Consider the following 15,774-nt stretch of genomic DNA (forward strand, 5'->3'; position numbering starts at 1 on the left):
ATGACCGGTGTCCAGACGTCAGTCTGGACCCACCTGTCATGTCACTGACTCCAGGGCTTAGTGTGTGAGCCACCACGGCTTTGCTACCTTACAGGTCAAATACCGCCCTCGCGGTACGGGGTTAACCGCACCGCCTGAGGCACCCTAACTGCCGGCAGTTGTCCAAAACGTTTGGTTGGACATGCCCACGCCTGTTGCGGCTGGGAAGTCATGATCCGCTCACACGGCACTGCACTACAGCAGTGCCGCTCCTATGTCTCATTATTATACTTTATAGAAGCTTAGGCAATACTATGTAAACCTGAGACACTTAGCTGATTCACATCTGCTTGGATGTCACTGCCCGTTGACCCAGTCCAGCACGTATCACTCACGTATATTACCACTAACAATGAACTACGATATGAAATTTGAGATATTAGGCGCGTTTGGCGGCCATATTACATACATGTCTAAACTTGAATTCTCTATGCTCAAAGAGAGACCAAAAGCTACTCTAGACTAGAATACTCACCATAGAGTATCAGTGTTGCTATGTACAATATTTACATTCGCGGAAGTCGCGACACTCCCGCCGGGAATGATTGCTTACAACAAGGTAAGCAAATTGCGCGTCCATTCCCTTATCTTCTCAAGGGCTCGGACTGCTGCAACTCGCTTATGTCTAGTTTCTTCGGATCGTTCCTGTGTATCGTCATTCGTTGTCATCAAATATTTGTCCCTAACATCAGAATCATCTCTCAGACCATTTACAACTCTATCCTTTTCAATGCTCTCAGACTCTATGTTTGCTTCATTATTTGTAACATCTACCGCATTTTCTGTCTCATCTATGTTTTCACCTTGTCTCATTGTAAGGTCATTATCATTTAATGTTTCCTTTTGCATGTTCTCCGTTTCTATTGTAACGGCATCTGGTGAAATTACTAACTCCTTAGAAGCTTCATCAGATAATTTTTGAATTTCAGAATATTGTTTTGCATCTTGAGGTATCGGTTCCCATTGGACACCGTCTTCTACTTCAAGCGGGTATAAGTGCGCAATAGAACGAGTAAATATAGTGTCTCCTACTTTCACTTGAGCCACTCTCGTTAAACCATCAGCACTCTTAACTAAAGAAACTATTTTTCCTACTTTCCAGCCTTCACGATTCTTATCTCCTTTCATCTGAACCAACTGGCCTTCTTTTGGAGTCAGCTTTGAAGTCATACGTGGTTGTTTGAGCGAGTGACTATATCTCTCGCGTAAACTCGGTAAGTAGCGATTACGAAACATTTCTTTAAATTCTTCTAGCAGTATACGAGCTCTCCTCCAGCCCTTGACTAAATTGGTCTTTGTCGATGTACCTTGCAATGGAATGTTATCTTGTGCTGTTTCCACACTGATACATCTGTCCATTTGTAGAAAATCCGCAGGTGTCAGAACATGTTCTAATTCTGAATCTACAGATGTCAATGGTCTTGTGTTTATTATTGCTTCTATTTCCTTAACTATTGTTGCGAGTTGATTATCCTTTAAAAGATGTTTTTGAAGTGATCTTCGCATGCAATGTTTTACGAGTCCTACGAGCCTTTCATAGAACCCTCCAAACCAAGGTGCGAGTTCAGGTATGAATCGCCATTTTATTTTATTTTCAATACAGTATGCGTTGGAAACTATATCCGCTATTAGTTTGAAATGTAATGCGTTATCTGATGTAATTAAGGTTGGTATTCCTCTGGTCGCAATCATTCGCCTCAAAGCGAGTAAACCCTCTTCAGCTGACAAATCTTCAACAACTTCTAAGTGTACCGCTCTAACTGCCAAACATGTTAATAAGCATATCCATCTTTTGCTCGTTCCTCTTTCTGTTTTAACTAACACTGGTCCGAGATAGTCAATTCCAGTAAATGTAAATGGTTTGCTATAATTTACTCTTTCATGTGGTAGTGCAGGTGTGGTTGGTGCTTTGAATGGTCCACCTCCATGTTTCACACAACGTGGACATTTTTCCAACTTCTTTCGAACTTCACGTTTACCTTGAGGTATCCAGTACTTCTGACGAATCAGGCTCAGAGTATGATTGACGCCCACATGATAGTTCTTTTCATGTGTTTTTGTGATAATTTTATTAGTGAAATCACATCCTCTGGGTATAAGTATGGGGTACCTTTTGTCGAAAGACCATTCCGCATATTGAAGTCTACCCTTACATCGTAAAATTCCATCAACATCCTTGAATAATCCCAAATTACGACTGAGACTTGTTTCTTTACCATTTACTTCTTCTTTGAAGTATTCAGTTTGTATTTTCTTAATTTCATTTATGGTGTTATCCAGACATTCACTCTCTACTTCTTGTTCTGTAGATGTGTTGTCTTGTATATTGTCATCTATAAAATCTTCCAATTCCATTACCTCTGGAAACTGTTTTTGAACCTCATTGGTGTTCATCTGATCTTCTAAATCCGTTTGTGGACAACATTGCGTATCACTAGTCTTCGTTAGATCCTCCCCAACTAAAAAGGTATTGACACTGAATCTCCCTGACCAACTATCAGGTTTCTGAAGCAAAAAGTTTGGTCCATTCAACCATCTCTCCTGATCTTCCTTCGCGCTTGTTGGTCTGGTAGCAACATCAGCAGGATTCAGCTCTGACGGTACGTATCTGACGACTAAGTTTTTATTTTGTTTGATCTCATTGATCCTTCTGGCAACAAATGGTGTTAGTAATTTAGTTGAGTTAATCCAATCAATAACAATCTGACTGTCTGTCCATAATATTTGTTTAGTTATATTAAAATTAATGAATTTAAGAACATATTGTATTAATCGGCTTCCAATTAATACACCCAACAGCTCTAAACGAGGAATTTTTAGATTTTCTTGATCTTTTATCGGTACCAGCCTCGATTTTCCAATAACAAAACTTTTCTGATCATTTCCAACGATATAGACTACTGCTGCGTAGGCTCTTGTTGATGAGTCCGTGAAACAATGAATTTCAAAGTTATTACACTGGGAATTCTTCATATAGCATCTAGCTAAACTTATTTCCTTGACTCCTTCTAAGTCTTCTTGAATATCCTTCCATTTTTCAACGATATTCTTGGGTAATGGTGAATCCCATTTCATTTTCATCTTCCATAGGTCCTGCAGTAAGATTTTTGCAGCTAACAGAGTCGGGACTATAATTCCACATGGATCGAAATAAGACGCAACGCTTTTCAGAATACCTCTTTTGGTGTTAGTATTGTTCGTGATTTTGTTTGTCCTCAATTGTAATGTATCATCCTTTATGTGCCAGTCTAGACCCAATACTTTTACTATCTCTTCTGGACAACCATCTGGAATTTGTTGCATGAAGTCTGTGGAATTTGAACTCCATTGTCTCAAATTCATTGAAATTTCTCGGAATGTCTCCTTTGAGTTTCTATATAAATCTTCGACTTCCTTTACCGTATTGGCTCCAGTCACGACGTTGTCTACATAAATGTCATTTGCTAGTTTTCTAACACTTTTATTTTTAGCGTTCATCAGATGATGTTTGACTGTAGCATTTAATATAAATGGGCTTGATATTATTCCAAATGGAACACGAGTAAATCTGAGGTACAGAAGATTATCTTCTGTTACCGGTTTCTTAGTATCTTTTAACCATAGAAATCTTGTGACATCTCTGTCCTGTTCTTTAAGTCCAATTTGTAGAAATGCTTTTTCAACATCAGCTGTTATTCCCACATTATAACATCTAAATTTAATTAGTAACCCCGTTAAATCTTCTAATAACAGTGGTCCACAATAAAGATATTGATTTAAACTTTTGTTATCTTTGGTCTTTGCTGACGCGTCGTATACGATTCTTAACGGTTTTCCAGGTGTCAAAACTCCATGAAATGGTATATAGTGTATTGGATGATCCTTTTCCTCTGTGTTTGGGACTTCTTCAATGATTTCATTTTCCAGTTGTTCTCTTAATGTTTGATCATATATTGTTAGAGTATCAGAGTCTGATCTTTTAATTAAACTTACTAGACGTCCGAACGCTAATCCAAAGTTAGATGGTAAGTCTGTTGGATAGTCGTTCCATGGCCAACTAATATAATATCTGTTATTTCTGTACTCAGTTGTGTCATTGAAGTGCTTGATAGCTTCTTCATCGCGACTTAATTTTGGTGAATCAGTGATTCCTATAGACTCTAAATCCCACAAACGTTTCAAGTCTCCATTATCTAGTGGTGGATCTGGTTGATTCAGTCTGACTTCACATGAAGATTGACAATATGTCAATACTGACAGTTGTTCAACTGTGTTGTTATTCTCTGAAATTTTACCCGAGAGCATCCATCCGAATTCCGATTCGACGAGGTATAAGTCTTCTCCAATACGAACTTTCTTCGTTGACATAATCGTGTAATAGTAATCATTTCCTAGTAAAATGTCTACTCTGTCTGACAATGTTCCATCGTCTGCTAAGATGTAATCTTCCTTGATCTTGCAGTCAAGTAGTTCTTTATCTGGATGTGGAACTCCATGAGATATTGAAGGTACTACGTTAGCACATACAGTCCTAATCGCTTTATTCTGTGTAACTAACTTTATTTTAACTAGTGGACTTTCTATTTCCTTGGGCTTCTGTGCTCCAAACGTAAATATTGAAAGATTGTTTTGTTCTTCAGCTTGAAGATTTAAATCCTTGGCAATCCTTTCAGTGATATAGCTCCTTTGACTACCACAATCCATTAGAATTCGACAGATCCTTGTATTATTACCATATCCTTGGACTTCAACTACAGCAGTCTGCAATAAAGTAGATCCCTTTCTGCTTATGTGCATTACACTAGTGCTGGTTGATCCCTTCTGTTCCTGGTTTTGTTGAAATTTACTAGGACATAACGATCGGTGATGAGATCCTTGTTTCTCACAGAATTCACATTTCCTTCTTTTTACTGGGCATGTACGCATTATGTGTCCTATTTTAAAACAAATAAAACATCTACCTCTCAGTTTCGCTTTCCTTTCTTCAATGGTCCTTGCTTTGGTACAATCTTTATTGTTATGGTGTTCCCCACAGAAAATACATGACCATCTTCTTCTTTTTTCTTTATTAAATTTGCCATAACCATTTCTCTCTGGTTCAAATCTTCTTTTAGTTGGTAAGGTTTTTTCCCTCTGATTCCTATTGTTCCATCTAGGTTTAAAATTGTTCCAATGGCCTTTATTATATTTAAATTCATTAGTATTATTCATTTTAGAAGAATGTCCTTTATTTTGAAGAGTCGTTTCTTTTACGTGTAAAGTTTCCACAGTATATTGTGGAGCACCTTCCATGGTATTTTCTTGAGTTATCATCCGTGCTTCCTCTTTAACCGAGATCACTCTTGAGAGTTGTTTCAATATATCTTCGACTGACTCTGTCCGGTCAGAGTCCAATCTTATTTTCATCTCGTAGATAATCTCCGTTGGAAACTTTTCCATAATGAGAAATCGCATTTGATTGGAATTTGTATTTTCTCCCATAGATTGTAGTACTCGGAGATGTCGTTCTATATCATCCAAAGTTCCTTTGCAATCTTCCATCTTTTCAGCTCGCTTAACTTTCTTTAAAGCGTTATGATGCGCGTATATAATTTCATTTTCTTTACCATATCTGGCTTTTAAAGTATCGACCGCTATCTGATAATTTCGGTTTGTTGTATCGAGTCCATCTATAAGTCGAGCAGCATCTCCTTTGAGAGAACTCTTGAGATAAAGCAGCTTGTCGACATCGTTCAGTTTTCTCCGGTTCATGTTTGATGTGAACTGGTCCCAAAATTGGTGCCATTCGAGCAAATTACCACTAAATTCTGGTAAATGCAAATCTGGTAGTTTGCTGTATGATGAATAGTCACTTTGCTGAGGTACCATCGCTGGCTTCTCACTCCTCATGGCTAATCTTGCCTCTAACTCTGCTAAATTTTCTTCACCTCGAAGTTGGTCGTTAGTCAAATCTGATATCTCGTCTGGATTGGGATCGTTACAGATTTTGAAATAATTATATAATTCTGTGGTGAATCGGGACAAAATTGCTTTCAATTTAGACCTCACAATCCTTGCTGATTCTAAGTTTTCATCATTTTCATGAAGAGTCTGACATAAATTGAGAGCTTGATCCGAGAGAGATTTCACTTCTTTGACAAATGTGGACAAACGACTTAAAAGTATTTCTTCCATTTTGAGGTTAAATATTCTGGAAATACAATTTAGACTAGGTATGACAACCTACAATAACTATAGGTATATAATAACCTATCATCAGGTATATCCACTTACTCACATTTGAAATAAGTCATATTTTATATTTTTTATTTATTTTATATCTAATTAGAACGGCAGTGCCACTTACACTAACTGGAATAAGCCACTCATATAAGCCACACGACATTCAACCTTATGCCAACGGCACAAGTACTTTGAAAAGTAAAAATATTTCTCTTACATAAGCTACACAAAATTCTACTCTATGTCAATGGCAAAGTACCTTGTCAGGTAAGATAGTTTAAAACTTTAATTATAGTAGTTGTTACTATTAACTTAATTTATTAATAAAGAATTAAGTTATTTCCATATTATTATCGAAGGTTAAAACAACAAGTACATTATTTTTTGTCACAACACATAAGATCTATAAGTACCATTCATGTAGGTATGTATCATCACCATCAAATTATAATCAAAACAATGAAAAACAAAATGTAGAATTATTTTAAGAATTTGCTATTAATAATTCATGCCAACTGTACACCATATAGCATTAAACTTTATTTTAAATCATTTTGGAAAATGTTACTTTTGAAATATTGATTTACTTGTTGCATGGAATCTGAGAGCAATAATAATAAACAATATTTGTCATTGTTTAGTATTTAAAATCATTCATGAACATTGTGTCTATAAAGTTATAAACATAAAACTTCAAATAAATTCTACAAGTTAACTTGAAACTATTTTTCAAATCAGGTAAAATTGTTCTTGGAAACATCTCATAAAGATAATAAAATATTGGAATTATCTAACTTTGGTAAATAAAGTATGTATACACCTACATACAAACAATTATTCTTCCAGTATTGTGGATCAAGTTATAATTCTGGATATTATCTTACACATGGATAATTAGGTTTAGCACAGATAGCCTACTACGCTAGAGTATATGTACTTGGAATTCTCGTTTGAAAGTACTACTGTTCCTATAATTATAATATATCCAAAACATACCTTATACTAATTTTGGTAAGTACTTAGGAGTAAAATACTGATCGTGTCCTCCTGTGGTTGCCTAAAACAAGTATATGTTCACATTTAATTACACTAATAAGGTGACTTGGAAATTTGTGGCGTGTCTTACAAAGAAAATTCCGGTGTGTCCGAATTCAAATATGTAACCGATCATCTCGCTAACTTGCTCGAATCTAGTCAACGATTGAAATGAGTTAAGGTCTATTAACACTCAACAGTAGGTTTCTTCATTAAGTAATTAAATTTCTGTTAAATATCAAAGCAACTCATGTACTAATGATCTTGTATGAAAATTTTCTTAAGTAGTTTAACTCTTTGATTTGACCGTGCAAATAAACTTTTCGTCACAAAACTCGAAACGAATAGCGTATTCACATTATCAAACGATAGAAATATAATGGTCCTCTTACGAAGTACAAAACGAAAGTGCTTACCTGTTTATTTATCTTTATTCCACACTTATTCAGCGTTTTATGGTTTTACTAAAGAACTTGCGTCGTTTAGTTAATAAGTAAAAATAAAAAATGGCCGATATCAGGCACGGAGACGGAGTTGAACTTGAAATAGTGTATTTACGCGGCAAGTTTGAAACCTGATACTTAACCCTTTTATCTTTAAGTACGGATCCCGAAAGTTATCTTAAAATTAGTCTTATAATTAATCCTTTTTATTAAACTAAATAACTTATATATTTAAACGGTTTTCCACATTAATTAGTAAATGTAATAACTAAAAAGATGCTAAAAAGCCTATCGTCACTATACTCTACTGATCGCTACCTATATATTGGTGTACTCTATGACCATAGATCACTATATTAATTACATAGATTAATTAGTAGTCCATGTTCTATGAATAAAGCTTAGCGTACATCAAACATTCTTAGACCTACCTAAGACGCCATTTTCTAAATTTCACGTCCGGTTCAACCAATTGATAGCTCAATCAATCAACTTTCATTTATCTAAAAATTGCATTAAAATGATTTTGCATTCATAATTACCCGTATAAAATATTCCCATCATAATATTATTACGTGACCAATCTCAATTTTAAACGAAAATAGCTCATTTTACTATGAAACAGTTATAACTTGACGATATTAATTTCGTCAGTGAATGATAGATGGCGTTGAGAGTAACAACTTGCAATTTTTCAATAAATTATAATAATTTGGATTCTTAAAATTGGCAAATATTTGATTTGTAATTATCCCAGCATCTCCACCATGTCGCCATCTCCGTAGGGGATGAAGACTGACAGCTGAGTCTTCAGACGGCGATGCAATATTGCCCGTGTTCTATATTAATATTAATGAATCCATTATTGCAATATGTTACTCTCACCTTATTTCCTGTAACTTGTGGGTGACCTGTGAGCTATCAGCTGAGGCCACTGTCCTCAACTGTAGATTGTGCTATGCGTCACCATCTGTAATATTTAATTTCAGCTATGATTCACACTGAATCCGTTAAGTGCCTAAAGTTTATACATGTAGAAAGCACTATTGCTTTGCCTTGTTTACTTTACTGACATAGGTACAATTGGTCCACTCTGAGGAGTGGACGAGCGATCTTTATTGCTTTTGTCTCAATGACCGGTGTCCAGACGTCAGTCTGGACCCACCTGTCATGTCACTGACTCCAGGGCTTAGTGTGTGAGCCACCACGGCTTTGCTACCTTACAGGTCAAATACCGCCCTCGCGGTACGGGGTTAACCGCACCGCCTGAGGCACCCTAACTGCCGGCAGTTGTCCAAAACGTTTGGTTGGACATGCCCACGCCTGTTGCGGCTGGGAAGTCATGATCCGCTCACACGGCACTGCACTACAGCAGTGCCGCTCCTATGTCTCATTATTATACTTTATAGAAGCTTAGGCAATACTATGTAAACCTGAGACACTTAGCTGATTCACATCTGCTTGGATGTCACTGCCCGTTGACCCAGTCCAGCACGTATCACTCACGTATATTACCACTAACAATGAACTACGATATGAAATTTGAGATATTAGGCGCGTTTGGCGGCCATATTACATACATGTCTAAACTTGAATTCTCTATGCTCAAAGAGAGACCAAAAGCTACTCTAGACTAGAATACTCACCATAGAGTATCAGTGTTGCTATGTACAATATTTACATTCGCGGAAGTCGCGACACGCCTGGACCGATTTTGAAAATTCTTTTTTTGTTTGAAAGGGTATACTTCAAAGTTGGTCCCATTTAAATTTGGTGAAGATCTGATGAACATCTTCGAAGATAGATACTGGAACTCCTCAACGGATAAGAGTAAATTGCTCGCGATCAGTGTAATAGCTTAGTAAACAGTAGATTTTTAACCAGTCATAGCATAATTCCATGGGACCACTAAAAATTGTGAAATAAAAAAATTTCACAAAAAAAATAAAAACCGACTTCGATACACAAACACTAAAAATTGAAAAATAATTTAATTTATTACCAAATATATTATGTATACAAGAGTTAATATAGTTCCATAATAATATTTTTTGGGGTCGGTGCCATTGTGGAGTCTCATAAAAATATGAAGTCTAGACGATTCGCGCAGCTAAAGCTAATTGGCACCGGCACCAAAAAGTATTATTATGGAACTATATTAACTCTTGTATACATAATATATTCGGTAATAAATTAAATTATTTTTAAATTTTTAGTGTTTGTGTATCGAAGTCGGTTTTTATTTATTTTGTGAAATTTTTTTTGTTTTTACATTTTTTGGTTTCGCTCACAGAGTACATTATATGCTTTCGCTCTTGGTAATAGTATTTTGACACCGGTATTTTGATGATTTTGATTTCGTTATTTACATTTGTTTTAATCACAAAACATGTCCAAAGTGCTTATAATAAAACATTTACCATCTATGTTGAGTTTTGAAGACAAAAAACAATTATTAAAACATTTTGGAGCTGAACAAGTTTGGGAAACTTCGAAGAAACGCGACTATGTATTTGCTTCTTTTTCTACACTAGAAAAAGCTGAACTCTCCTTATCGCGTCTCCATCAATTAGAAATAGCACAAAGGCGTTTAGTTGTAGAATATTCCTTCGAGAAAGTACCGGTGGAACAAACTAAACAGAAAAATGAATCAGATTCAAGCACTACAAATCTAATAAGAGAGTTTCTACGCGCTCTTAACGCGTGGAATCCATCTGTAGACTTCTACCAGCCACCACCTACCCATATTAAATATAAATACCCGAAAGCAACCTCTCAAATAGTTATCAATATCGTCCATGCATTATTTACTCATAGACCTTTTTATACTCAAACCTTGCACCTAATGAACAAGATGGCACTTGATACTCCATTTCAAGAGAATAACGCTGCCTTAGAATTTTTTAAAGAGACTTTTAGAGAGTATTTTTCATATGAAATCCCTGTTCTCCCTGCTAGTGAGTCTGAATCTGAAATATCAAGTGATGAAACCTGTGAAAAGCAAAAACAACACTTACCCTCAGTGCTGAAAAGAAAACACACTTTACCGAAAACGAGAAAGAGAGCTGCGGCTGTTCTCTCCACGGCATCGTTACCTAAACCAAAGAAACCTCATGTAGTTATAGACCAAAAGGAAGTTTTTGATGTTGTTACTCCAGTTGCAGAATCAAAGAAAATATCCCTAGTCGTATCGCAGGATGCACTCGCTAAGCAAGCTGAGGAGCCCCAAGTTATCGGTGAGCTTGGAAGGTTCCAGAAAGAAGAACAAGCCTCAGAGGAAGCAGTGGAAACTGTTGAACCTGAAAAACCAGCGATTACTAGGAAGGAGTTGTTAAAGAATAGAATTTCTTATAGCGATATGAAAATTTTGCCCGTCTTTAAGAACTATCACCCTGGAGAACCGTCTATGAGGTTGTATATTAAAAATCTAGCTAAAAATGTCACGGAACAAGATGTCAAAAGGATATATAAGCGTTATGTGGATCACATACCAGAAGATGAGCTTATAGGCTTTGATGTGAGAGTGATGCAGGAAGGAAGAATGAAAGGACAAGGCTTTGTTACATTCCCGTCAGTGAGGATAGCAGAGAATGCATTAAATGAAACCAATGGATATTTACTCAAAGAGAAACCTATGGTTGTACAATTTGCTAGGGCTGCTAATAAAAAAACTTGAATGAATAACTTCTGATTTTATTGCAATACATAAAATAATAATAATATAGTAGCGAGACCAATAATTAATCTATGTAATATAGATTAAAAAAGAATTAGCTTTTCCATTGAAGAATTGGAAATGCAGAAAAATGCATGTAGTTTCTTCCATAAATTAGCAATCAGTGGGCTAATTATTCTGTTTTACACTATTTCTAAATTGATATGTATTTGATAGAAGCCACCTAGTGCACATTTTTCTACACGGAGAAGTAAGAAAGTTATAGCAATACTTTTCGATTTTCTGTTATATAATTAGTTAGAGAGATATGCAACAGAATTAGCTGCACTGTCAGTTAATGGAAATTATTTGCATTCCTTTTTTAACCGACTTCAAAAAAGGAGGAGGTTCTCAATTCGACTATGTTTTCTTTTATTTTTTTTGTATGTTTGTAACGCGATTACTCCGTCAATTATGAACCGATTTTGATAACCCTTTTTTGTTTGGTAGGTCGTACTTGAGAGTTGGTCCTATTTTACTTTGGTGAAGATCTGATGAATATCTTCAGAGATGGAGAACAGAACTCCTCACTGGATAAGAGTAAATTGCTCGCGATCAGTGTAATAGCTTAGTAAACAGTAGGGTTTTAACCAGGCATATCATATTTTAGTATGATGGGGCCACTAAAAATTGTGAAATAAAAAAAATTCAAAAAAAAATAAAAACCGACTTCAATAACCGCCAACACTAAAAAGTAAAAAATAATTTAATTTATTACCCAATATATAATGTATACAAGAGTTATTGTAGTTCTATAGTAATATTTTTGGAGCCGGTGCCAATTAGCCGCACAAACCGTCTATCTACTCTTCATAGTGTTTTGTGACGCCACATTGGCATGGACTCCAAAAAATAATACTATAGAACTACAATAACTCTTGTATACATAATATATCCATACTAATATTATAAGTGCGAAAGTGTGTCTGTCTGTCTGCTAGCCTTTCACGGCCCAACCGTTCAACCGATTTTGACGAAATTTGGTACAGAGATAGCTTGCACTGGGGAAGGACATAGGCTACTTTTTATCCCGGAAAATCAAAGAGTTCCCACGGAATTTTAAAAAACAGAAATCCACGCGGACGAGTCGTGGGCATCATCTAGTTGGGTAATAAATTAAATTATTTTTTACTTTTGGTGGTTATTGAAGTCGGTTTTTTTTTTTGAATTTCTTTTATATTGACAATATTCAAACTAAAATCTGGAAGATCTATTCAAATCTCACACACTGGTCTTACCCTTTTCTACCATAACTTGTATGTTCAATTTTAGGGGAGGGCAAATAAAAACAGTTTTCAGCACAAAAATATTATATTGTCACCAACTCAATTGTATATGGCATCGTTTCTCTATCCTCTGAATCAGTGTATGTACCATTTGCAATTTTATGTAATATGGGCAAGGTGCTATCAATTGCTATCAGTTGATCTATAAGGCTTCCTACTACTTTGTGTACATTACTCAAAACATCCAAGACTTTCTCGTCTTTACTCAACACGTTCTGTTGATAAAAAGAGTCCAAAAGTAGAATACACCAATCAAAAAGTTTACTCTCATAGTGTGGATTGATGAAAATATCAGAATCAACAAGTAAATAAGTTATATAAGTCATTAAAAACAAAGCATTATCTAGTGATAGACTATTCCTTAAATATGGTATTAATATCGCATCACTGAAAGCAATCTCAAACAGATATCGAAGTAAAGCAAAACATTGATTATCATGATCACAAAATTTTATGAATTCTTCATGATTTGTAATATCGATTTTACTTGGATTTATCTTTTTAATAACATAATTAAGTAGCACAACCAAAATTGATTCAGGGATGTCTACAAAGGTCCTAATAACTCTATTTACTTTATCAATATCATCTAGGTCAACTAACTTTGCTACGACTTGAGAGCACATACTCCTTTCTGTTAAACCAAATTTTAATAAGTCTTTCACCTCCTCGGGGTAACTGAATGCAGGTTCTACAGGAGTGTCCCAGTTTACAATGTCTGTACAATCATCTTGGACAATCTCATGGGATCCGAGGAGACTTGATAGATTTCTGTTAACCTCCACCATATAAGGCAACATGCCAATATGATTAGATGCTTCAAGGATTATCCTGCTATTGAAACAGTACAATTTAGCACTCTCCGAGTACATTTTCATTGGGTATTTGCATGATCCAACGCCGAGTATGCTGTTGTAAGCCACTAAGATTGCTCCGTCTTGGTCAGTATTACTTCCGAATAATATTAGATGGTCTTTACCCATCCAAGCGATGGATACACTTGCATCAGTTGATATCCATGGTACATTACCAATAGTTTTCCATGATTTCTTCAACAGGTTATATTCTGTGATTTTTGCATCACTCCCTGGAATGTTTTTTTTTATAATAATTGATACAACATACTTCAAATTTTATAGAATTTAGGAATACTTATCTTAATTCGTTCAAATAAAAGTATGATTTGTCAGATTACTAAACTAAAAATACTCAGGAATAATGTTTTTATATGGGAAACAGTGAAAAGGGGATAAATATATTAGTTCTAACTTGTAACAATTAAATTAACAACTGAATTAGCACTACTTGACCCAATGCCAGCTCATGTTTATTCATTTAAATAATACTAAAAAGTTAATACCTGCTAATAGCTTTTTAAAAATCCCGTGGACACTGCTTATCCAGGATAAAAAGTACCATGTCTCTTTTTAGGTCTTTCACTATATCCATGCAAAAGATCACGTTGATTGGTTTCTCTATTGGGGTGTGATTGAAGGACAAACAAACACACTTTTCCTTTAATAATATTAGTAGGATTAACTTACACATGAAATAAATTGCTAGATTATTGTCCGAACTGATAAGTTCCCCAACGATGTGAGCTTTAGTGCCCTCAGCTCTAGTGACTTTGATTCTATTCAGTTTTGACTTCTCCATATCACCTAACTCTTCTCTAATCGGGCATGTCATGATTTCATAGCTGCCTTTATTGTTTTTAATGAGATAGCAAATGTAATCTGTTTTTTGTATATTATAATAACCCGTATCCACTATAGTTTCAGAGTCTTTGATGAGGAGTTTGGTATTATATGTTTTTCTGTTATCTAGAGCATAAGGAAGCGAGGCGGAGTTGCCGCTTTCGAAAACAATAAGGGGTGGTTCACAATTTCTTGGTATAAGCTTCATGATATTTACTGAAAACTGTAACAAAGCATCATGTATTTATTTTTCAATGTTACTTAAGAGATTAGTTAAAAGTTACTCTTACGTAAGTTAGAGTAATCTTAATAGTATTACCTTGAACTTTTTACTCTTATCCAAATTGCAGGAATCTTCTTTCCATATTTTAATGGTGTTCTTATTGAATACTCCAACATAAGCACCTTGATGCTTATCAAATATCACTGCTGAAGTCAGGTGGTCTTTTGAAGTCCAGCCGCCAATTTGTTTCTGATCTGAAAGCTAATTACAACCATGATAATCTACTGCAACCATTTATAATGTGTTTTATAACAGTTAAGATACATAAACATTTAATTTACTCGATATTTGTTGACGACGTTTCTTCCTAAAGTAACAATAACATTTTCATCGTCCTGGTCCTGTGTCACTCCTAAGAAACTTTTCTGGTCAATCAATGGACACAACACATAGTAATTATGGAGTTTTGCCATCGTTGGGCTGCTTAATAACAGTATTTACAGAAATTAAAGAAATTAGAAATATACAATCAAACGTGTTCGCTAGACATTAGACATTTATTACCACATGTTATTAGTCTGTGATTGATACCACAGATCAATAACATTATAGGATATGATACCCTTGCCAAAGAATTTTTAAGTACTACTTCGTATGTCGATGACCTTTGTTGTTTGACTAGCGCATCAAGCAGCTTGATCAAGTAAATAAATCTACGTGTTTGACCGTGTCGGAAGCCCTTAAAACTGGAAAAACTTCATTGTGGTGAGTGATCTGTGTTTCAATAATTTCAATCATAGATTTCAATGATGTGAGCAGGCTCAAAAAGGCTAGAATCCAGGGCCGTAAAACCAGTTTAAAAAAAAATGAAGTCATAAAAGATTATGTACCTAATGTCAACAAGTCATTTCAATTTTTAGGGTTCCGTACCTTAAAAGGAAAAACGGAACCCTTATGGGATCACCATCGACATAGGTGTACTACGTAGACTACTACGTAGTACACCTATGTACTACTTCCAACTTCTTTGGGGATCACTTTGTTGTCTGTCTGTCAAGAAACATACAGGGTAGTTCCCGTTGACCTAGAATCATGAAATTTGGCAGGTAGGTAGGTCTCATAGCATACATTCGCG

General features: G+C 35.5%; 3 protein-coding genes across 3 annotated transcripts; 1 reads left to right on the top strand and 2 right to left on the bottom strand.

The window, feature by feature from the left end:
• Positions 1–588: 588 nt before the first annotated feature.
• On the bottom strand, positions 589–8,028 carry LOC117988485 (uncharacterized). The gene is made up of 3 exons (XM_034975637.2): positions 7,692–8,028; positions 7,237–7,297; positions 589–6,208 (listed from the first exon to the last, which is right to left on the bottom strand). Exon 3 carries the CDS (start codon positions 6,190–6,192, stop codon positions 589–591), a length of 5,604 nt encoding a protein of 1,867 aa, XP_034831528.1. The 5' UTR covers positions 6,193–6,208; positions 7,237–7,297; positions 7,692–8,028.
• A 1,988-nt stretch (positions 8,029–10,016) lies between these two features.
• LOC117988411 (RNA-binding region-containing protein 3-like) lies at positions 10,017–11,396 on the top strand. Its single transcript, XM_034975544.2, has one exon. The coding sequence runs from the start codon at positions 10,108–10,110 to the stop codon at positions 11,392–11,394; it is 1,287 nt and encodes a 428-aa protein (XP_034831435.1). The 5' UTR covers positions 10,017–10,107; the 3' UTR covers positions 11,395–11,396.
• A 1,329-nt stretch (positions 11,397–12,725) lies between these two features.
• On the bottom strand, positions 12,726–15,184 carry LOC117988409 (nucleolar protein 11). Its single transcript, XM_034975542.2, has 4 exons — positions 14,981–15,184; positions 14,736–14,900; positions 14,264–14,639; positions 12,726–13,806 (listed from the first exon to the last, which is right to left on the bottom strand). The coding sequence occupies exons 1-4, from the start codon at positions 15,110–15,112 to the stop codon at positions 12,743–12,745; spliced, it is 1,737 nt and encodes a 578-aa protein (XP_034831433.1). The 5' UTR covers positions 15,113–15,184; the 3' UTR covers positions 12,726–12,742.
• Between the last annotated feature and the right edge of the window lie 590 nt (positions 15,185–15,774).

This window comes from Maniola hyperantus, chromosome 14 (genome assembly GCF_902806685.2).
Source record: "Maniola hyperantus chromosome 14, iAphHyp1.2, whole genome shotgun sequence".
NCBI classification, from domain to species: domain Eukaryota; kingdom Metazoa; phylum Arthropoda; class Insecta; order Lepidoptera; family Nymphalidae; genus Maniola; species Maniola hyperantus.